Source organism: Myotis daubentonii, chromosome 1 (genome assembly GCF_963259705.1).
Source record: "Myotis daubentonii chromosome 1, mMyoDau2.1, whole genome shotgun sequence".
Taxonomy (NCBI): Eukaryota; Metazoa; Chordata; class Mammalia; order Chiroptera; family Vespertilionidae; genus Myotis; species Myotis daubentonii.
Window position 1 is genome coordinate 109330317 of NC_081840.1, and position 16843 is coordinate 109347159.

General features: G+C 46.9%; 1 protein-coding gene across 6 annotated transcripts in view; it reads left to right on the forward strand.

The window, feature by feature from the left end:
- EDC3 (enhancer of mRNA decapping 3) overlaps positions 1 to 16843 on the forward strand; it is a 121386-nt gene that overhangs the window by 68266 nt on the left and 36277 nt on the right. For all 6 annotated transcript variants that reach the window (XM_059657211.1, XM_059657201.1, XM_059657172.1 and 3 more), the window contains one exon: positions 4848 to 5183. In XM_059657211.1, the coding sequence (XP_059513194.1) occupies positions 4848 to 5183 (336 nt within the window). The remainder of the gene's footprint in view (positions 1 to 4847; positions 5184 to 16843) is intronic.

Consider the following 16843-nt stretch of genomic DNA (forward strand, 5'->3'; position numbering starts at 1 on the left):
CTCACCCAGACTGGCCAGGCACCCCAGTGGGGATCCCCACCCTGAAGGGGGTGTGACCAGCTGCAAACAGCCATCAGCCCCTCATCCAGGCTGGCCAGGCACCCAAGCGGGACCCCCACCCTGATCTGGGACACCCTTCAGGGCAAACCAGCTGGCCCCCACCCGTGCACCAGGCCTCTATCCTATATAGTAAAAGGGTAATATGCAAACTGACCCTAACAGCAGAAGGACTGGGAATGACTGGTCACTATGACACAGACTGACCACCAGGGGGCAGACGCTCAATGCAGGAGCTGCCCTCTGGTGGTCAGGGCACTCTCACAGGGGAGGAGCTCTGCTCAGCCACAAGCCAGGCTGATGGCTGCCAGTACAACGGTGGCGGTGGGAGCCTCTCCTGCCTCCTCAGCAGCGCTGAGGATATCCAACTGCAAGTTCAGGCCTGCTCCCCGCTGGCAAGTGGACACTCCCCGAGGGCTGCCAAGCTGCCAGAGGGATGTCTGCTTGCCATCTTAGGCCCAATCCCCCAGGGAGCCGGCCTAAGCCAGCAGGTGGTCATCCCCTGAGGGGCCCCTCCCTACCCCCCTAGTGCACAGATTTTTGTGCACCGGGTTTCTAGTGGATTTATATTTGGAATAACCTTGATAGTTTTTAATTTGAAAGTTTCATCTTTATAAATCTGATTAGACTAATTTTTAAAGACCTCATGCTGGCTGAAGGCCTATAAGAATACTAGGGGAAGTGTTAGCTCTGCCATTCTTTTGTTCACTTAGGGATTGCATTATTAGTATTATCTTTAATTTTAAAAGAAACCTGTTTTTATTGATTGTAGAGAGAATGGAAAGGAGAAGGAGAGAGAGATAGAAACATCAGTGATGAGAGAGAATCATTCATCGGTTGCCTCCTGCACACCCCCTACTGGGGATTGAGCCCACAAACCAGGCATGTGCCCTGTCAGGACCTGGAATCAAACCCGTGACCTCCTGGTTCATAGGTCAACACTCAACCACTGAGCCAACCTGGCTGGGCCTTTAATGCATTTTTTAAGCCACTTCCTCATTTTTGAATACTTTAGTTATAAATTTGTGTAGTTGTACAATGATATGAATGTACTTAATGCAGTGAATACTTAAGAATGGCTAAAATAGAAAATTTATGTTACATACTAGAGGCCTGGTGCATGAAATTCGTGCATGGGAGGGGAGTGTCCCTCAGCCCAGCCTGCACCCTCTCCAATCTGGGACCCCTTGGGGGATATCCAACTGCCAGTTTAGGCCCAGCAGTCGGACATCCCTCTCACAATCCGGGACTGCTGGCTTCTAACTGCTCACCTGCCTGCCTTCCTGATTGCCCCCAACCACTTCTGCCTGCCAGCCTAACCCCTAACCGCTTCTCTGCTGGCCTGATTGATGCCTTACTGTTTCCCTGCCGGCCCGATCACCCCCAACTTCCCTCCCCTCCCAGCCTGGTCACCCCCAACTGCCCTCCCCTGTAGGCTTGCTCGCCCACAACTGCCCTCCCTTGCTAGCCTGATCGCCCACAGCTGCTGTCCCCTGCCGGCCATCTTGTAGCAGCATCTTGTGATGACGTGTGGGCGGCCATCTTGTGGTGACGTAGTGCCAGGGCATGACACCACCTAGGCTTTTATTATATAGGATATTTTACCACACACAAAAAAAGATGTAACTTTACTTGCATCTATAACTTCTTGTTATAGAGCATCACTCTTTGCTCAGATATCTCAAATACTGGCATGAAACCTCATAAGGTGTCAGTTAACCATCCATACATTAAATTCATAAAGATTGATTTCTTGTTGGTTTTAGTAAAAAGAATGTAAATAGAATATTTAGTACAGTCTCTCTACTCCCAGTAGACCATCCTGTGCACACCTGGGTATGCACACACCCACTGTATTAGAGACCTGTTTCCTAATAGAATGGTTTTACTTAATATTGAGGCAGTACATTAATAATTTTGCAAACTGGACTTTTTCTCTAGTTCTTTCCTTGCCAACGTACATTGCTAATGGAGTTATCCTGACTTTGTGTTTTCATGCCTACTCTCCCATTCCTAATCCAGCTCTGCTTTTCATCCATATTTCTTGAACACTTTATATAAGCTTCTATTATAACACTCATCACATCATATTTTATTTATTTGCTTATATATCTCTCCTCCTCCCTTTTTGAGTAGCATGTCTTGGTTATATACTATATTCCCAGCACCTAGCTGTGGCACACAACATGCTCTGACTAAATTATTGGAATCAGAACTTACCCAGCCATTGATAAGCTTCTTAGTAGTTCATAATTAATCTGAGCTATTTTTGGTGGTTCAGCCAGCTCTTCCTTCCAAGTGTAATTTTGGTCAGCTTTAGTTTTTTCCCAGAGGTCTAAATCTTATTTTTACTGCCAGCCACAGCCCTTTTTCATACCAGTATTTGGCAGTTAGGAAGATTAGAACACCAGTTACATTTGCATAGTACATAGCTTTCAGAATAATTATTGTAAGTAATCTTGCTGGTGTTGGTTAATTCATTAAATACCTACTGACTCTGTGCTATGTGCTAGAAATCCTGCTGGGGATACACAGTGAGCATTTTACATACAAGGGAACTGAGAAGTCGGATGACAGGTATAAGATTACATATCGAGTTAACTGACAGAACTGTGACTAGATCCTAGGCCTCCTGACTCATTGGGTGGAAGGGAGTTGCTCTGAGAAGAGTTAGAGCAGGATAGTTGGGATGGTACTTGTAAGAGGGTTTGTTTATGATCATCCTAACCTCTACTTGTGTATTTTCAGTAATTGAGGAGCCTAGTGTTTTCAAGGAAGTACCTTACATTTATTTAGACCATGTTGGAGGTTCAGTTTGGGATACCGGGCACCTGGTCCAACCTTTCAGGTGGTCAGATGAGGATCAGAGTACAAACTCAATTCAGGATTCTCTTGGAATGAATGGTTTGGAGAATTCTGTGGGGTCTTATGCCTTCGCTGCTAGGAGAGTAATTGACTGATGTGTGTCAGCCAAATAGAATCTTAGAGAAAGGGTGGCTGGCTGCCCTGTTGCTGATGTGTATCTTGGTGTGGCCTCTGCAGGATCAGGTTGATATGGTCCTTGTCATTATTTGATGTTTCAGAAATTGTTTACCTAGAAGTGATAATTTTTGAGAAAAGAGATCACATTAACCCAAAGATCTAAGGACAGGTTTATAAGTCAAAATACCGACTTAGCCCGGCCAGTGTGGCTCATTGATTGAGAATTAACCTATGAACCAGGAGGTCACAGGTTCGATTCCCCATCAGAGTACGTGCCCGGGTTGCAGGCCCAATCCCCAGGGAGAGGCATGCAGGAAGTAGCTGATTGATGATTCTCTCTTATCGTTGATGTTTCTATCTCTCCCTCTCCCTTCCTCTTTGAAATCAATAAAAATATATTTTAAAATAATGATGTATAGTGGGAGATGTATATCTTGCTCAGAATCTGGAATCTGTCTAAACCAGGGATTCCAACCCACTGGGCTCTAGCCTGGTGCCAAATTAAAAATCAGAAGGTTGCTTGCTTGCTAAGAAAGAATTAAGAGCTGGTTGAATAGTATCTTCCTATGAGTGTCTGTCACATTGAAGTATTCTTTCTTAATTACTTAACATTCAGAATCAAACCACCCAGACTTGTAGGAGGAGACTACTGTATTTTTGCCCTTTCACTTTTTGATATTCAGTTGTCAAAAAAGCCTCTCTCAGCCCCGGCCTGTGTGGTTCAGTTGGTTGGAGCATTGTCCCATACACGGAAAGGTGGCAGTTTTGATTTCTGATCAGGCCACATACCTATGTTTTGGGTTTAATCCCTAGTCAGGGTACAGGATATGTTAAGGAGGCAACTGACCACGTTTCTCTCACATCGATGTTTTTTACTCTCTCTCTCAAATGAATTTTTAAAAAATTAAGCCCTAGCCATTGTTGCTCAGTAGTTGGAGTGTCATCCTGCGTATTGAAGGGTGGTGGGTTTGATTCCTTGAAGGGTGGTGGGTTTGATTCCCTGTCAAGGGCACATACCTGGATTGCAAGTTCAATCCCCTGCCTGGTTGGCGCCTGCAGAAGGCAACCAATCAGTCTGTCTTTCTCACATCAATGTGTGTGTGTGTGTGTGTGTCTCTCTCTCCCTCCCCCCACCCCCCGCCACCATCCCTCCCTCCATTCCACTCGCTAAAAATCAATGGGGCGGGGGAATATCCTCAGGTGAGGATTGCAACAACAACACAATTTTTTTTAAAAGCCTGTCATTACCAATTTCTGTCGGGAGAGAGAACTGGTTTAAACTTCCAGGAGTACCACTTATTTTCTTTTGTTATTATTATTATTTAAGCCTCTCCCAAAGATACATTTTTCATTGATTCTAGAGGGAGGGAGGGAGGGAGGGAGGGAGGGAGGGAGGGAGGGAGGGAGAGAGAGAGAGAGAGAGAGAGAGGAGAGAGAGAGAGAGAGAGAGAGAGAGAGAGAGAGAAACATTGATTGGCAGCTGCCTTTCGTTCACACCCTGACCAGGGATTGAACCCGTAACTGGGCATGTGTCCTGACCAGGAATTTGGTATTATGCTGTAGTCAACTGAGCCACACCAGCCAGGGCAGTACTGCTTATTTTATATTCACTATTACTTGGGTAATATATAAAATCTATTATTTCATGAAATTTGTGGTAGTTTGTGCTACTTAATATGATTGAAGAATAGCTTACCATCTTCACTTTGATTCCTGTAACGCTCTCCACAAAGGACTGATGCATTTTCTACTTCCACTGAGCACTTTTCTGTGGGCACACTGAATTTAGTTCCTATTTTTTTCTCCAGGGTCATCTAGTAGCAGGCACCCAAATCAGGCAACTCCAAAGAAAAGTGGTTTAAAGAATGGCCAAATGAAGAATAAAGATGACGAGTGCTTTGGGGATGATATTGAAGAGATCCCAGACACAGATTTTGATTTTGAAGGGAACCTAGCCCTATTTGACAAGGCAGCTGTGTTTGAGGAGATTGATACATATGAGAGGAGAAGTGGTACCCGTTCCAGGGGTATCCCAAATGAAAGGCCTACTCGGTACCGCCATGATGAGAACATCCTGGAGTCAGAGCCCATAGTCTACCGTCGGATTACAGTGCCCCACAATGTGAGCAAGGAGTTCTGCACAGGTGAGTTTTGCACGAGATCCCACATCCTCCTGGCTGCTCTCCCCTTCCTGTTATGCTTGGAACAGAATGACCCAGATTCTGACCCAGAGTCTTATAGTAGGAATTAATTAAAGTGGCTTGGTGGTTGGCGATTAATATTGTCTCTTGGGGATTATGGCCAATACAACATAATTACCTATCATTGTGAGGGAGTTAATTTCTCTACATGTCCATTTATATCCTGCATCTGGCAGAATCTGTTCTGCAGTTTATTTAGTACTAAAGGCTGGTGCACAAAATTCATGCATGAGTAGGGTCCCTAGGCCTGGCTGGCAATCAGGGCCGATCTGTGGGGTGACTGGTGGGGCGATTGGGGCCCCCATGCACCCACCTGGGCTGGCCTGGTGCCGCTGGTCTCCTCCCTCTGCAGAGTGACGGGTGGGGTGATGGGGGGGGGGGTGCGCTGGCACCTGCCTTAGCTGGTGGCCTGATGCCGCCTGCTCACTGGCCCCACCCCCCACTGCCACTGCTGGACAGAGCCTGCGGGCTGGGGGCAGCTCCTGTGTTGAGCATCTGCCCCCTGTTGGTCAGTGCACATCATAGTGACTGGTCGTTCCACCATTCAGTTGATTTGCATATTAGGGTTTTATTATATAAGACTAGAGGCCCAGTGCACAAAATTCTGTGCACTCGGAGGGATGGGGAGATTCCTCAGCTCGGCCTGTGCCCTCTCCCAGTCTGGGACCCCTCGGGAGATAACGACCTGCTGGCTTAGGCCTGCTCCCAGGTGGCAGAGGGCAGGCCCAATCCCTAGGTGCAGCCCCTGGTCGGGCTCAGAGCAGGGCTGATTGGGGAGTTGGGGCGCCGCCCCCTGTCATGCACAGAACAGGGCAGATCGGGAGTTTGCGATGCCACCCTCAGTCACGCTCAGGGTAGGGCCGATTGGGGGGTTGGGGCACCGTCCCCTGTCACACTCAAGGCAGGGTCGATGGGGAGGTTGCAGCGCCACCCCCTGTCATGCACAGAGCAGGGCCAATCAGGGGGTTGGGGCGCTAACCCCTGTCACTCACAGAGCAGGGCCCATCAGGGGGTTGGGGCTCCGTACCCTGTCATGCACAGAGCAGGGCCCATCAGGGGGTTGGGGAGCTCCCCCCGTCACTCACAGAGTAGGGCCAATAGGAGAGTTGGGGCACTGCCCCCTATCACACACAGAGCAGGGCGGATCAGGGGCTTGGGGCGCCGCACCCTGTCACACTCAGGGCAGGGCCGATGGGGAGGTTATGGCTCTACCTCATCACACACAGAGCAGGGCCTGTGGGGGGCGGTTGGGGCGCCGCCCTCTATCACCCATAGAGCAGGGCCGATCAGAGGGTTGGGGCGCCGCCACTGTCACACTCAGGGAAGGGCCGATGGGGAGGTTATGGCTCTACCCCGTCACACACAGAGCAGGGCCTGTGGGTGGGGTGGGGGGGCACCACACCCTGTCACACACACAGCCGCAGGGCGATCAGGGGGTTGGGGAGCTCCCCACTATGAGGCACAGAGCAGGGCCGATCAGGGGGTTGGGGTGCCTTCCCCTGTCATGAACAGAGCAGGGTGGATAGGGAGGTTGTGGCCCCGCCCCCTGTCACACACACAGCCGCAGGGCGATCAGGGGGTTTGGGCGCTGCCCCCTGTCACGCTTATCCCAGTGCCGGGAGGCCTTGCGGCTCCACTGATCCCGGTGCTGGGAGGCATATTACCCTTTTACTATATAGGGTAGAGGCCTGGTGCACGGGTGGGGGCCGGCTGGTTTGCCCTGAAGAGTGTCCCGGATCAGGGTGGGAGTCCCCACTGGGGTGCCTGGCCAGTCTGGGTGAGGGGCTGAGGCCTGTTTTCAGGCTGCCGGGTGACTGAGGCTCCCAACCGCCCCCTTTTTTTTTTTTTTTTTTTTTATTCTGGGCCAGTTTTAGCTCTGAGGCTTGGCTCCAGTTCTTAGGCCTCCGCTGCTGAAAGCAGGTATCTGGTTTATTTGGGTTCTATAATCGAAACACTGTTTCAACTCCAGCTCTGAGATCCCGGCTGGCTGAAAGCAGGTTACTGGGGTTTTGTTTAGCTTCTGTATTTGTAACAATGTTTCAAACTGCAAGCTCAGAGGCCGGCAGCGGCAGGCAGGGAACGTTACCTTCCTCTGTCACTGAAGCAAGTAAGCCTCATGTTCGCTTCAAGCTGCCTGGCTGCTGGCCGCCATCTTGGCTGGCAGTTAATTTTTATATCATCCTAATTAGCCAATAGGAAGGGTAGCAGAGGTATGGCTAATTACCATGTTTCTCATATATTAGACTAGGGGCCCGGTGCACAAAATTCGTGCACTGTGTGTGTGTGTGTGTGTGTGTGTGTGTGTGTGTGGAGTGTCCCTCAGCCCAGCCTGCCCCCTCTCACATACTGGGAGCCCTCAGGCGTTGACCCCCATCACCCTCCAATCGCAGGCTCCGCCCCTGCCCAGGCCTAACGCCTCTGGCCTAGGCGTCCGGCCCGGGCAGCGGGGACCCACAGTTGCAGCGGCCCCGCGATCGTGGGCTTCGCTTTAGGCCCAGGCAAGGGGCCCCTAGCTCCTGGGACTGCCAGCTTCGACCGTGCCCAGCTCCCATCGCTGGCTCCACCCCTACTTCCTGCTATCAATGGCCAGGGCGGAAAAGGTGCCTGATTCTCTGATCATGGCTGGGGGGCAGGGCAAAGGCGGCCCAGGGCCGCCTTTGCCCTGCCCCCCAGCTCTTAGCTCCCCCCTGGGTTTCCAATCACTGTCAGTGGCAGGGGGCTTCTTCCTGCTTTCCCTTTCGCCTCCCTGCATTGTGCCTACATATGCAAATTAACCGCCATCTTGTTGGCAGTTAACTGCCAATCTTAGTTGGCAGTTAATTTGCATATAGCCCTGATTAGCCAATGAAAAGGGTAGCTCGTACGCCAATTAGCATTTTTCTCTTTTATTAGTGTTGATAGGATGTTATGATTAATAACTAAAGGCATACGGGCCAACTATCTAGATTCACATAATCCAATCTATTTTCACTTTGGCTTCCCTGTTACTGCCTGAACATTTTAGCAGAAGTTTAACTCTTCATTAATTATTTGCTGTGGTAAAAAACAGTTGGAGATGAATGTTTGAAACCACTGGTTAAAATTAGGGTTTCAGTAAATTACATTTGTTTACTACACTGTATTCATCTCCTGCTAGCCCTGGTCATTGAGGGTTGACTAGTCATAATTGTCATATAACAAAACAGTACCTTGGTAATTGTGTATATCACTGTATATGATAATCTAGAGCAGGGGTGGGCAAACTTTTTGACTCGAGGGCCACAATGGGTTCTTAAACTGGACTGGAGGGCCGGAACAAAAGCATGGATGGAGTGTTTGTGTGAACTAATATAAATTCAAAGTAAACATCATTACATAAAAGGGTACGGTCTTTTTTTTCAATAGTTTTATTCATTTCAAACGGGCTGGATCCGGCCCGCGGGCCGTAGTTTGCCCACGGCTGGTCTAGAGTCTATTACCCCAGTGCTTTTTAAGTTTCTTTTTTTTTTTTCTTTTTTTTTTTTTTTTAGCAGTAGAGTCTTCAGACATATAAAAGCAGGTAAAAGCAGCTGTGGGAGAGGTGTTCTACCTCATCTCTGTCCCTTCCTCCCAAACCACATTCTTAACTGGGCTTCTTGGAATATAGTTTGAAAACCATTGTTATAGAATTATCTTAAGCTAAAGGGGGAATCATAATCATTTTAATAGGTAGAGAAGAAACTGAGTAATTGGTTTGAAGTTTTGAATGTAAATTTTGAATGCTAGTAGTGCTTATAGGGAGAATTATGGAGCCAGCTTAATTATATGGAAAAGAATCAGATCTGACATGGCTTTTTTTTTTTTTAATATGTTTTTATTGATTTCAGAGAGAGGAAGGGATAGGGAGAGAGAGAAACATCAATGATGAAAAACATCAATCGGCTGCCTCCTGCACAGCTCCTACTGGGGATCAAGCCTGCACCCCAGGCATGTGCCCTGACTAGGAATTGAACTGTTCATGGTGGATGCTCAACGACTGAGCAACACCAGCCAGGCTGGCAATGGCTTTTTGTAGACAGCTATAGAGCTCTATTGTATTTGGTTTTGCTGTGTGTAGAAGTTTGTACCTGCTTTTCATGTGAAGAAAAAAAAAAGACTGTCAAGCTAAGAACGACTCCTAAATTGTTTCCGTCTATCACTAGCAGACTCTGGCAGAGATGCCTCTTTACTAAGGTTGTTTCCTAAGTGTCATAGAGTGTATCTTGCTGAACTTTGATTTTTACCACCTATGTAAAGGCAAACAGCGTAGTTCAGAATCAGGCTTAATTTAACTTGCCATGTTTTAAGTTTTTCAAAGGCAGCTCTCATCCAGCAGTTCAGGTAGTAGTACCTCATATCTGCCATTCCTCTACCTCTGACTGCTCCCCTCTTACTGCCTCTGCTGGTAGCTCTTTGGAGTGAGGTGGTTGGTCATTCAGTATGTGGTTTCCCTGGAATTCCTAAGCTCAGGGAGATGATAGCCTGCCTTGGAGTGAAGTAACTAACTGGGAGAGAATAACAGGGAGAATCAGTAAAGTGTCAACAGTGCTAAGGCAAGGAAATGAAGCCCTTTTGCCTAGCAGGGTCTATGTTGGAAAAGGAGTCAGCAAATAGTTATCCTCCTGAGCAGTTTCTACCCGTGATTTTTATCTCAGCTTCAGATCCTAGGCATAAATAAGCCTCAAAGCAGGTTTTACTGAATGTTATTCAGATATTGCATAGATGGGGACACTTTTCCAATTGGATCGACTACCCAAATGTTAGGATCAGAATAAGGCAAACTATCTGGAATACGTGGGGAAACAACCTAGGTTCATACAATGTTAGTGTTAGGTTACTTGCTTACCTAGTATAATTCTTTCATTTTACAGATGAGACTCTTAAAAACTTTATCCTAAAAAAAAAACAACAAAAAAAAAACAAAAAAAAACTTTATCCTATATACTTTCCTCTTCTGAATGCAGTTAACAGGAAGGAAAATATAGTATGAGAAGGTCAATTTAATGGCAAAATAGACTATAGTCTTTTTTCTTTAGTATGCCCTCAGAAATTGGCCAACTTAGATCAGCCATTACACGAAAAGTGGCTTGGATAGCTACTCAATCTAGCCTTGTGGCATTCATGTTCTAGAACAGTGATGGCGAACCTTTTGAGCTCGGCGTGTCAGCATTTTGAAAAACCCTAGTGCCGTGTCACATATAGAAATTTTTTGATATTTGCAACCATAGTAAAACAAAGACTTTTTTTAAAATTGATATTTATTTTATATATTTAAATGCCATTTAACAAAGAAAAATCAACCAAAAAAAATGAGTTCGCGTGTCATAGGTTCGCCATCACTGTTCTAGAACCTCAGATACCTTGTTTTCTACTAATCCCCAGACCCAGAGAGGCAACAGAAGAAAAGTAACTACCCATTTGGTGATGGCTGGGGTTTTAGGTTCTGAGAGCTCGCTGCTGGGATTCCATATAGTACTGCATGCCAAGTGGTGTTAACAGTTTATAAGCCATTACTATTGCTTATACTTCTTCTCTTGGCAATACTCTTCACCAACTGTGGGTGCTAAGAGGGAACAATGGTATAAAAGTTCTGTTGATTGGGGAAACACATTCAGGAAGCAACTAAATTTAACTCTTGGTTTAAAACAAGTCTTTTCTCTCTGGAAAGCCCTTTTGAGTCTTTTGACAGTACAGGCAGTCCTCAGGTTACGTCAGACTTGATGCACCTTGTTTCGTGGTTATATCGCCATCTCCCATCCTATCTAATAATAGACAAACATGGTAATTAACCATACCTCCGACACGCTTCCCATTGGCTAATCAGGGCGATATGCAAATTAACTGCCAACCAAGATGGCGGCCGGCAGCCAGGCAGCTGAAGCGAACAGGAGGCTTGCTTGCTCCAGTGATGGCGGAAGCCAAGGTTCCCCGCCTGCTGCTGCCAGCCTCTGAGCTGCACTTTAAGAAACCATGTTGCAATTATAGAAGCTAAACACACCCCAGAAACCTGCTTTCAGCCAGCCGGGCCTCAGAGCTGGAGCTGCAACAGTGTTTCAATTATAGAAGCCAAACAAACCCACATACCTGCTTTCAGCAGCCGAGGTCTCAGAGCTGGAGCTGAGCCTCAGAGCTAAAGCCGGCTCTCAGTTCCAGTGATAGCCATAGAAGGTAAATAAATCCCAGAATAAAAAATAAAGAAAAAAAGGAGAGGTTGGGAGCTTTAGTCACCCGCCAGCCTGAAAACGGCCCTCAGCCCCTCACCCAGACTGGCCAGGCACCCCAGTGGGGATCCCCACCCTGAAGGGGGTGTGACCAGCTGCAAACAGCCATCAGCCCCTCATCCAGGCTGGCCAGGCACCCAAGTGGGACCCCCACCCTGATCCGGGACACCCTTCAGGGCAAACCAGCTGGCCCCCACCCATGCACCAGGCCTCTATCCTATATAGTAAAAGGGTAATATGCAAACTGACCCTGACAGCAGAAGGACTGGGAATGACTGGTCACTATGACACAGACTGACCACCAGGGGGCAGACGCTCAATGCAGGAGCTGCCCTCTGGTGGTCAGGGCACTCTCACAGGGGAGGAGCTCTGCTCAGCCACAAGCCAGGCTGATGGCTGCCAGTACAGCGGTGGCGGTGGGAGCCTCTCCTGCCTCCTCAGCAGCGCTAAGGATGTCCGACTGCAGTTAAGGCCTGCTCCCCGCTGGCAAGTGGACATCCCCTGATGGCTGCCGGGCTGCCAGAGGGATGTCTGATTGCCATCTTAGGCCCAATCCCCCGGAGAGCGGGCATAAGCCAGCAGGTGGTCATCCCCTGAGGGGTCCCAGACTGTGAGAGGGCACAGGCCGGGCTGAGGGACCCCCCCTCCCCCCCCAGTGCACAAATTTTTGTGCACTGGGCCTCTAGTTTATTTATTTAAAAAAACGTTCCTTCATTTTGATGTATGTACGTATGTGCTTTATGTTTTTTATTATCTACCACAAGGAAAGGTCAGGAATTGTTATCTTTTTTAAAAATTTTTTTTACTGTTTCACTTCATTACTGCTGTGTTTGCGCTCCATGTGAGTGACGTAGGTGCTTATGTAGGCAGGTTCCAACTTACAGTGAAAATTGCGTTACGTCGCGCTGTAGGAATGGATCTCTGACGTAACCCGAGGACCTATTGTACTGTTGTCTCCAGCAGTCACAGCCTATCAGATATTCCTCTAGCTTGGACCTACTCTGCTAAATAATGATATCAGAGGCCGCATCCGTGTGTGTTAGGTTTGGCTATAAAAATGCTAGATGCATGTGAACACTCGAGAGGTCCCCAAAGAACACTGGTCAGGAGAGTGGTAAGGCCTCAGAGAATCTTTGCTCAACACTCATAATATTCTAAACAAAATATTTAAGACACTTTGGATCAGTCAAAATGCTGTGTGTCGAGTATATTTCCCTCCACGTCCCGCGTGGATTAGGGTTCGGGATCTGAAAGAGGAGCTGCACACAAATGAGAGAGAAAAGAGACAATTTGGAAATGTTGGGGAGCTGGGCGGGCAAGTCCAACTCAAGGAGAAGAACTTCCCCCAATGCTCAGGCTGCTCCAACCTTTTATTTGATCTGGGGTAGCCCTAGGGTAAGGAGGTTTCAATGACACACAGATACTGTCATGATTAAAGGTAGGGAGGTTGCTTCAGCTACCATTATCTAGATCAGGGGTGGGCAAACTTTTTGACTCGAGGGCCACAATGGGTTCTTAAACTGGACCGGAGGGCTGGAACAAAAGCATGGACGGAGTGTTTGTGTGAACTAATACATGTTAACACTGCTGCTGGTGAAGGAGCGGAGGGGAGAGCAAGAGAACCCTCCGCTCTTTCGGCTCCGCGGGCCGGATAGAACACCCGAACGGGCCGGATCCGGCCCGCGGGCCGTAGTTTGCCCACAGCTGATCTAGATTAACTGGGTGGTGCACAGCCCTGACTTTTGCTTGGGCTTCAAGGTTACTAACTTTTGGGGGTCTCTGTCTATACTCAGCTAGTGAAGACAATAAATGGACTTCGGCATCAGCTGTGCTTATTGAAAGTTATTCAAAGACAGTCCTTGTGTTCAGGTTATTAAAATGTACTGGGAAATGGCAATCTATTTATATAAAAACCCTGGGTATAATGCCCATCACATCCAAGGCTTGACTAACCAGAAGGAAGTCAGTCCTGCAGGGGGTGCCTTGGCATCGGCTGCGCCCTCCCTGAGCTGTTTCCCGCAAGGGGGAGGTTTGAGGCAGGAACCCACCCTAAGAGCCTGGACACACTGAATCCTGGGTCGCCTTGCCAAGGGCTTTGCTCTCCCAGAGCTGTTTCCCACGAGGGCGAGGTTTGAGGCAGGAATCTGCCCTCAGAGCATGGACACACTAAGTCCTGGGTCTCCTTGCCAAGGACTGTGCCCTCCCTGAGCTGTTTCCTGTGAGGCCTGAGGGAAGAACCCACCCTCGGAGCACCAGGAGTGCTCAGCGGCAGTCAGTTCTGGGTTGCTGAGGCGGAGGGCACAGGGTGGTAGAATTCTTGGTCTGGCCCAGCAGGGGGCGTGGTCGGCCTTCAAACCAGACCCTGACAGTAGGGAGGAGGGAGCCCCATTCCTCTCAGAATCTGCTGTTGGATAGCTTGCTGTCAGTGGCCTGCCAGCCAGGAACCCCATTCTCCTACACCCCGGACCCTGACAGGAGGGAGGAGGGAGCCCCATTCCTCACAGAATCCACAGGTGGCCAGCTTGCTGTCAGGGGCCTGCCAGCTAGGAATCCTATTCACCTGCATATCTGTATAAAGTTTTAATACATTATACTAGAGGTCGTGGTGGTACTGTTTTACCCACAGCATCTACAGGAATTGCTGCAAATTTACTTCCCAGTGGAAGGACCTTTCATTCCCAATATAAATTACCAATTCCATTAAATGAAACTTCAATTTCTAGACTCGATATAAACAGTGAAGTTGCTAAAACTATTGAAAAGGCCCAACTTCTCATTATTGATGAATGCACGATGGCATCCAGTCATGCTATAAACGCCATAGACAGATTACTAAGAGGATTATGAATTTGAATGTTGCATTTGGTAGGAAAGTTCTCCTTCTTGGAGGGGATTTTTGACAATGTGTCAGTATTGTACCACATGCTATGCGATCAGCCATAGTACAAACGAGTTTAAAGTACTGTAGTGTCTGGGGATGTTTCAGAAAGTTGTCTCTTACAACAAATATGAGATTAGAGGAATCTGCTTATAGTGAATGGTTAGTAAAACTTGGAGATGACAAACTTGATAGCAGTTTCCATTTAGGAATGGATATTATTGAAATCCCCTGTGAAATGATTTGTAACAGATTATTGAAGCTACCTTTGGAAATACAATATCTATAGATAATATTAAAAGTATATCTAAACGTGCAATTCTTTGTCCAAAAAATGAGCACGTTCAAAAATTAAATGAAGAAATTTTGGATATACTCGATGGAGATTTTCACACATATCTGAGTGATGGTTCCATTGATTCAACAGATGATGCTGAAAAGGAAAATTTTCCCATTGAGTTTCTTAATAGTATTACTCTTTTGGGAATCCCGTGTCATAAATTAAAATTGAAAGTGGGTGCAATCATCATGCTATTGAGAAATCTTAATAGCAAATGAGATCTTCATAATGGTACCAGTTTTATTATCAAAAGATTACAACCTAACGTTATCGAAGCTGAAGTATTAACAGGATCTGCAGAGGAAGAGGTTGTTCTGATTCCAAGAATTGATTTGTCCCCATCTGACACTGGACTCCCATTTAAAGTAATTTGACAACAGTTTCCCGTGATGCCAGCATTTGCAATGACTATTAATAAATCACAAGGACAAACTCTGGACAGAGTAGGAATATTCCTACCTGAACCCGTTTTCCAACATGATCAGTTATATGTTGCTTTCTCTCGAGTTCGAAGAGCATGTGACGTTAAAGTTAAAGTTGTAAATACTTCATCACAAGGGAAATTAGTCAAGCACTCTGAAAGTGTTTTTACTCTTAATGTGGTGTACAGGGAGATATTAGAATAAGTTTAATCACTTTAACAGTCATTGTTTGCGTCACTGTTGTTTTTATATCATGCTTTTATTGTTTTTATGTCATGTTTTTATTGTTTTCATATCATGGTTTTGTTGTTTTTATATCATGCCTCTGTTGTTATATTCTTTTGTTACTGTTTGTTTATTAAAATTTATAAATTATTTTCATATACATTTTACTAATTTCCTTTCATCTCTCACACTTCTATTATAGAGAAAGGGCAAATAGCAATATTAAAATATTTCCTCTAATTCATTCCCTTTTAATGTGCACGAACTTTGTGCACTGGGCCACTAGTATACTATATATGCCTGGCGTCCAATGAGGGTGTACTGCGTGTTGAGAAGCAGGAGAGGTCTGGAAGACTAGGCTGATCAGAGCAGGCTTCACAAAAGGAACAGGACAAAAGCCCTGAAGCATGGGCAGGATTTCATCAGACAAACATGAAGAGGATATTCATGAGTAGGCTGGGCAGGTGCTGTTGAGGAACGGTCCTCTATTGGCTGGTTTGGCCAAGGCAAAAAGTTTGTGTTGGGGAGGAGAAGGAATTAAAAATAGCTTTGGACAAAAGCACAGAAAGCCCTGTGTGCCAATGCTGTCCTTGTCCTATGGCCATGGAGAACAACTGAAAGATTCTGAAAATGACATAATCCAAATTTCTTTTTGGAAGACTTTGAGTCTATTTAGACTCAAACCTGTGAGGCAGGAAAAACATCAGTGAGAGTCTAGTTGCAGTGAGATTGCCTGATTGACGCCTAACTCCTCCCCTGCTGGCCCGATTGCCCTCCCCTGCTGGCCTGGTCCCCCCCAACTTCCCTCCACTGCTGCCTGGTCCCCCCAACTTCCCTCCCCTGCCGGCCTGGTTCCCCCCAACTTCCCTGCTCAGCCACACTTAACAGAATCAGCCGTTGTTCACACAGCTCTCAGCGGCCTGACAGCCAGGACTCTCATTCACCTGCATCTCAGGCTGTGACAGTAGAGAGGTGTGGACTATGTCCACCTATCTATCTATTTAGACTGGTCTCATGATAGAATTCAGGGTAGAATTCAGGGAATTTGATAGGTAATATGCAATAGGTAATAGGTCAGGGCACTCTCACATGGGAGGAGCTCTGCTCAGCCACACTTAACAGCCTCACTATAACCCAATTTGATTATTGAAAACAAGCGGGAAAGGAAAAGGTGACCAATAAGATTGAAAGGCATTAAACCTGTGAGGCAGGAAAAACATCAGTGAGAGTCTAGTTCAGCCGTGGTCAAACTATGGCCCATGGGCTGGATTCGGTCCGTTTGAAATGAATAAAATTAAAAAAAAAAAAAAAAAAAAAAGACCATACCCTTTTATGTAATGATGTTTACTTTGAATTTATATTAGTTCACACAAACACTCCATCCATGCTTTTGTTCCGGCCCTCCAGTCCAGTTTAAGAACCCATTGTGGCCCTCGAGTCAAAAAGTTTGCCCACCCCTGGTCTAGTTGCAGTGAGATTGCATGGATTTATAGCAGCTGTTCTCAACCTGTGGGTCGCAA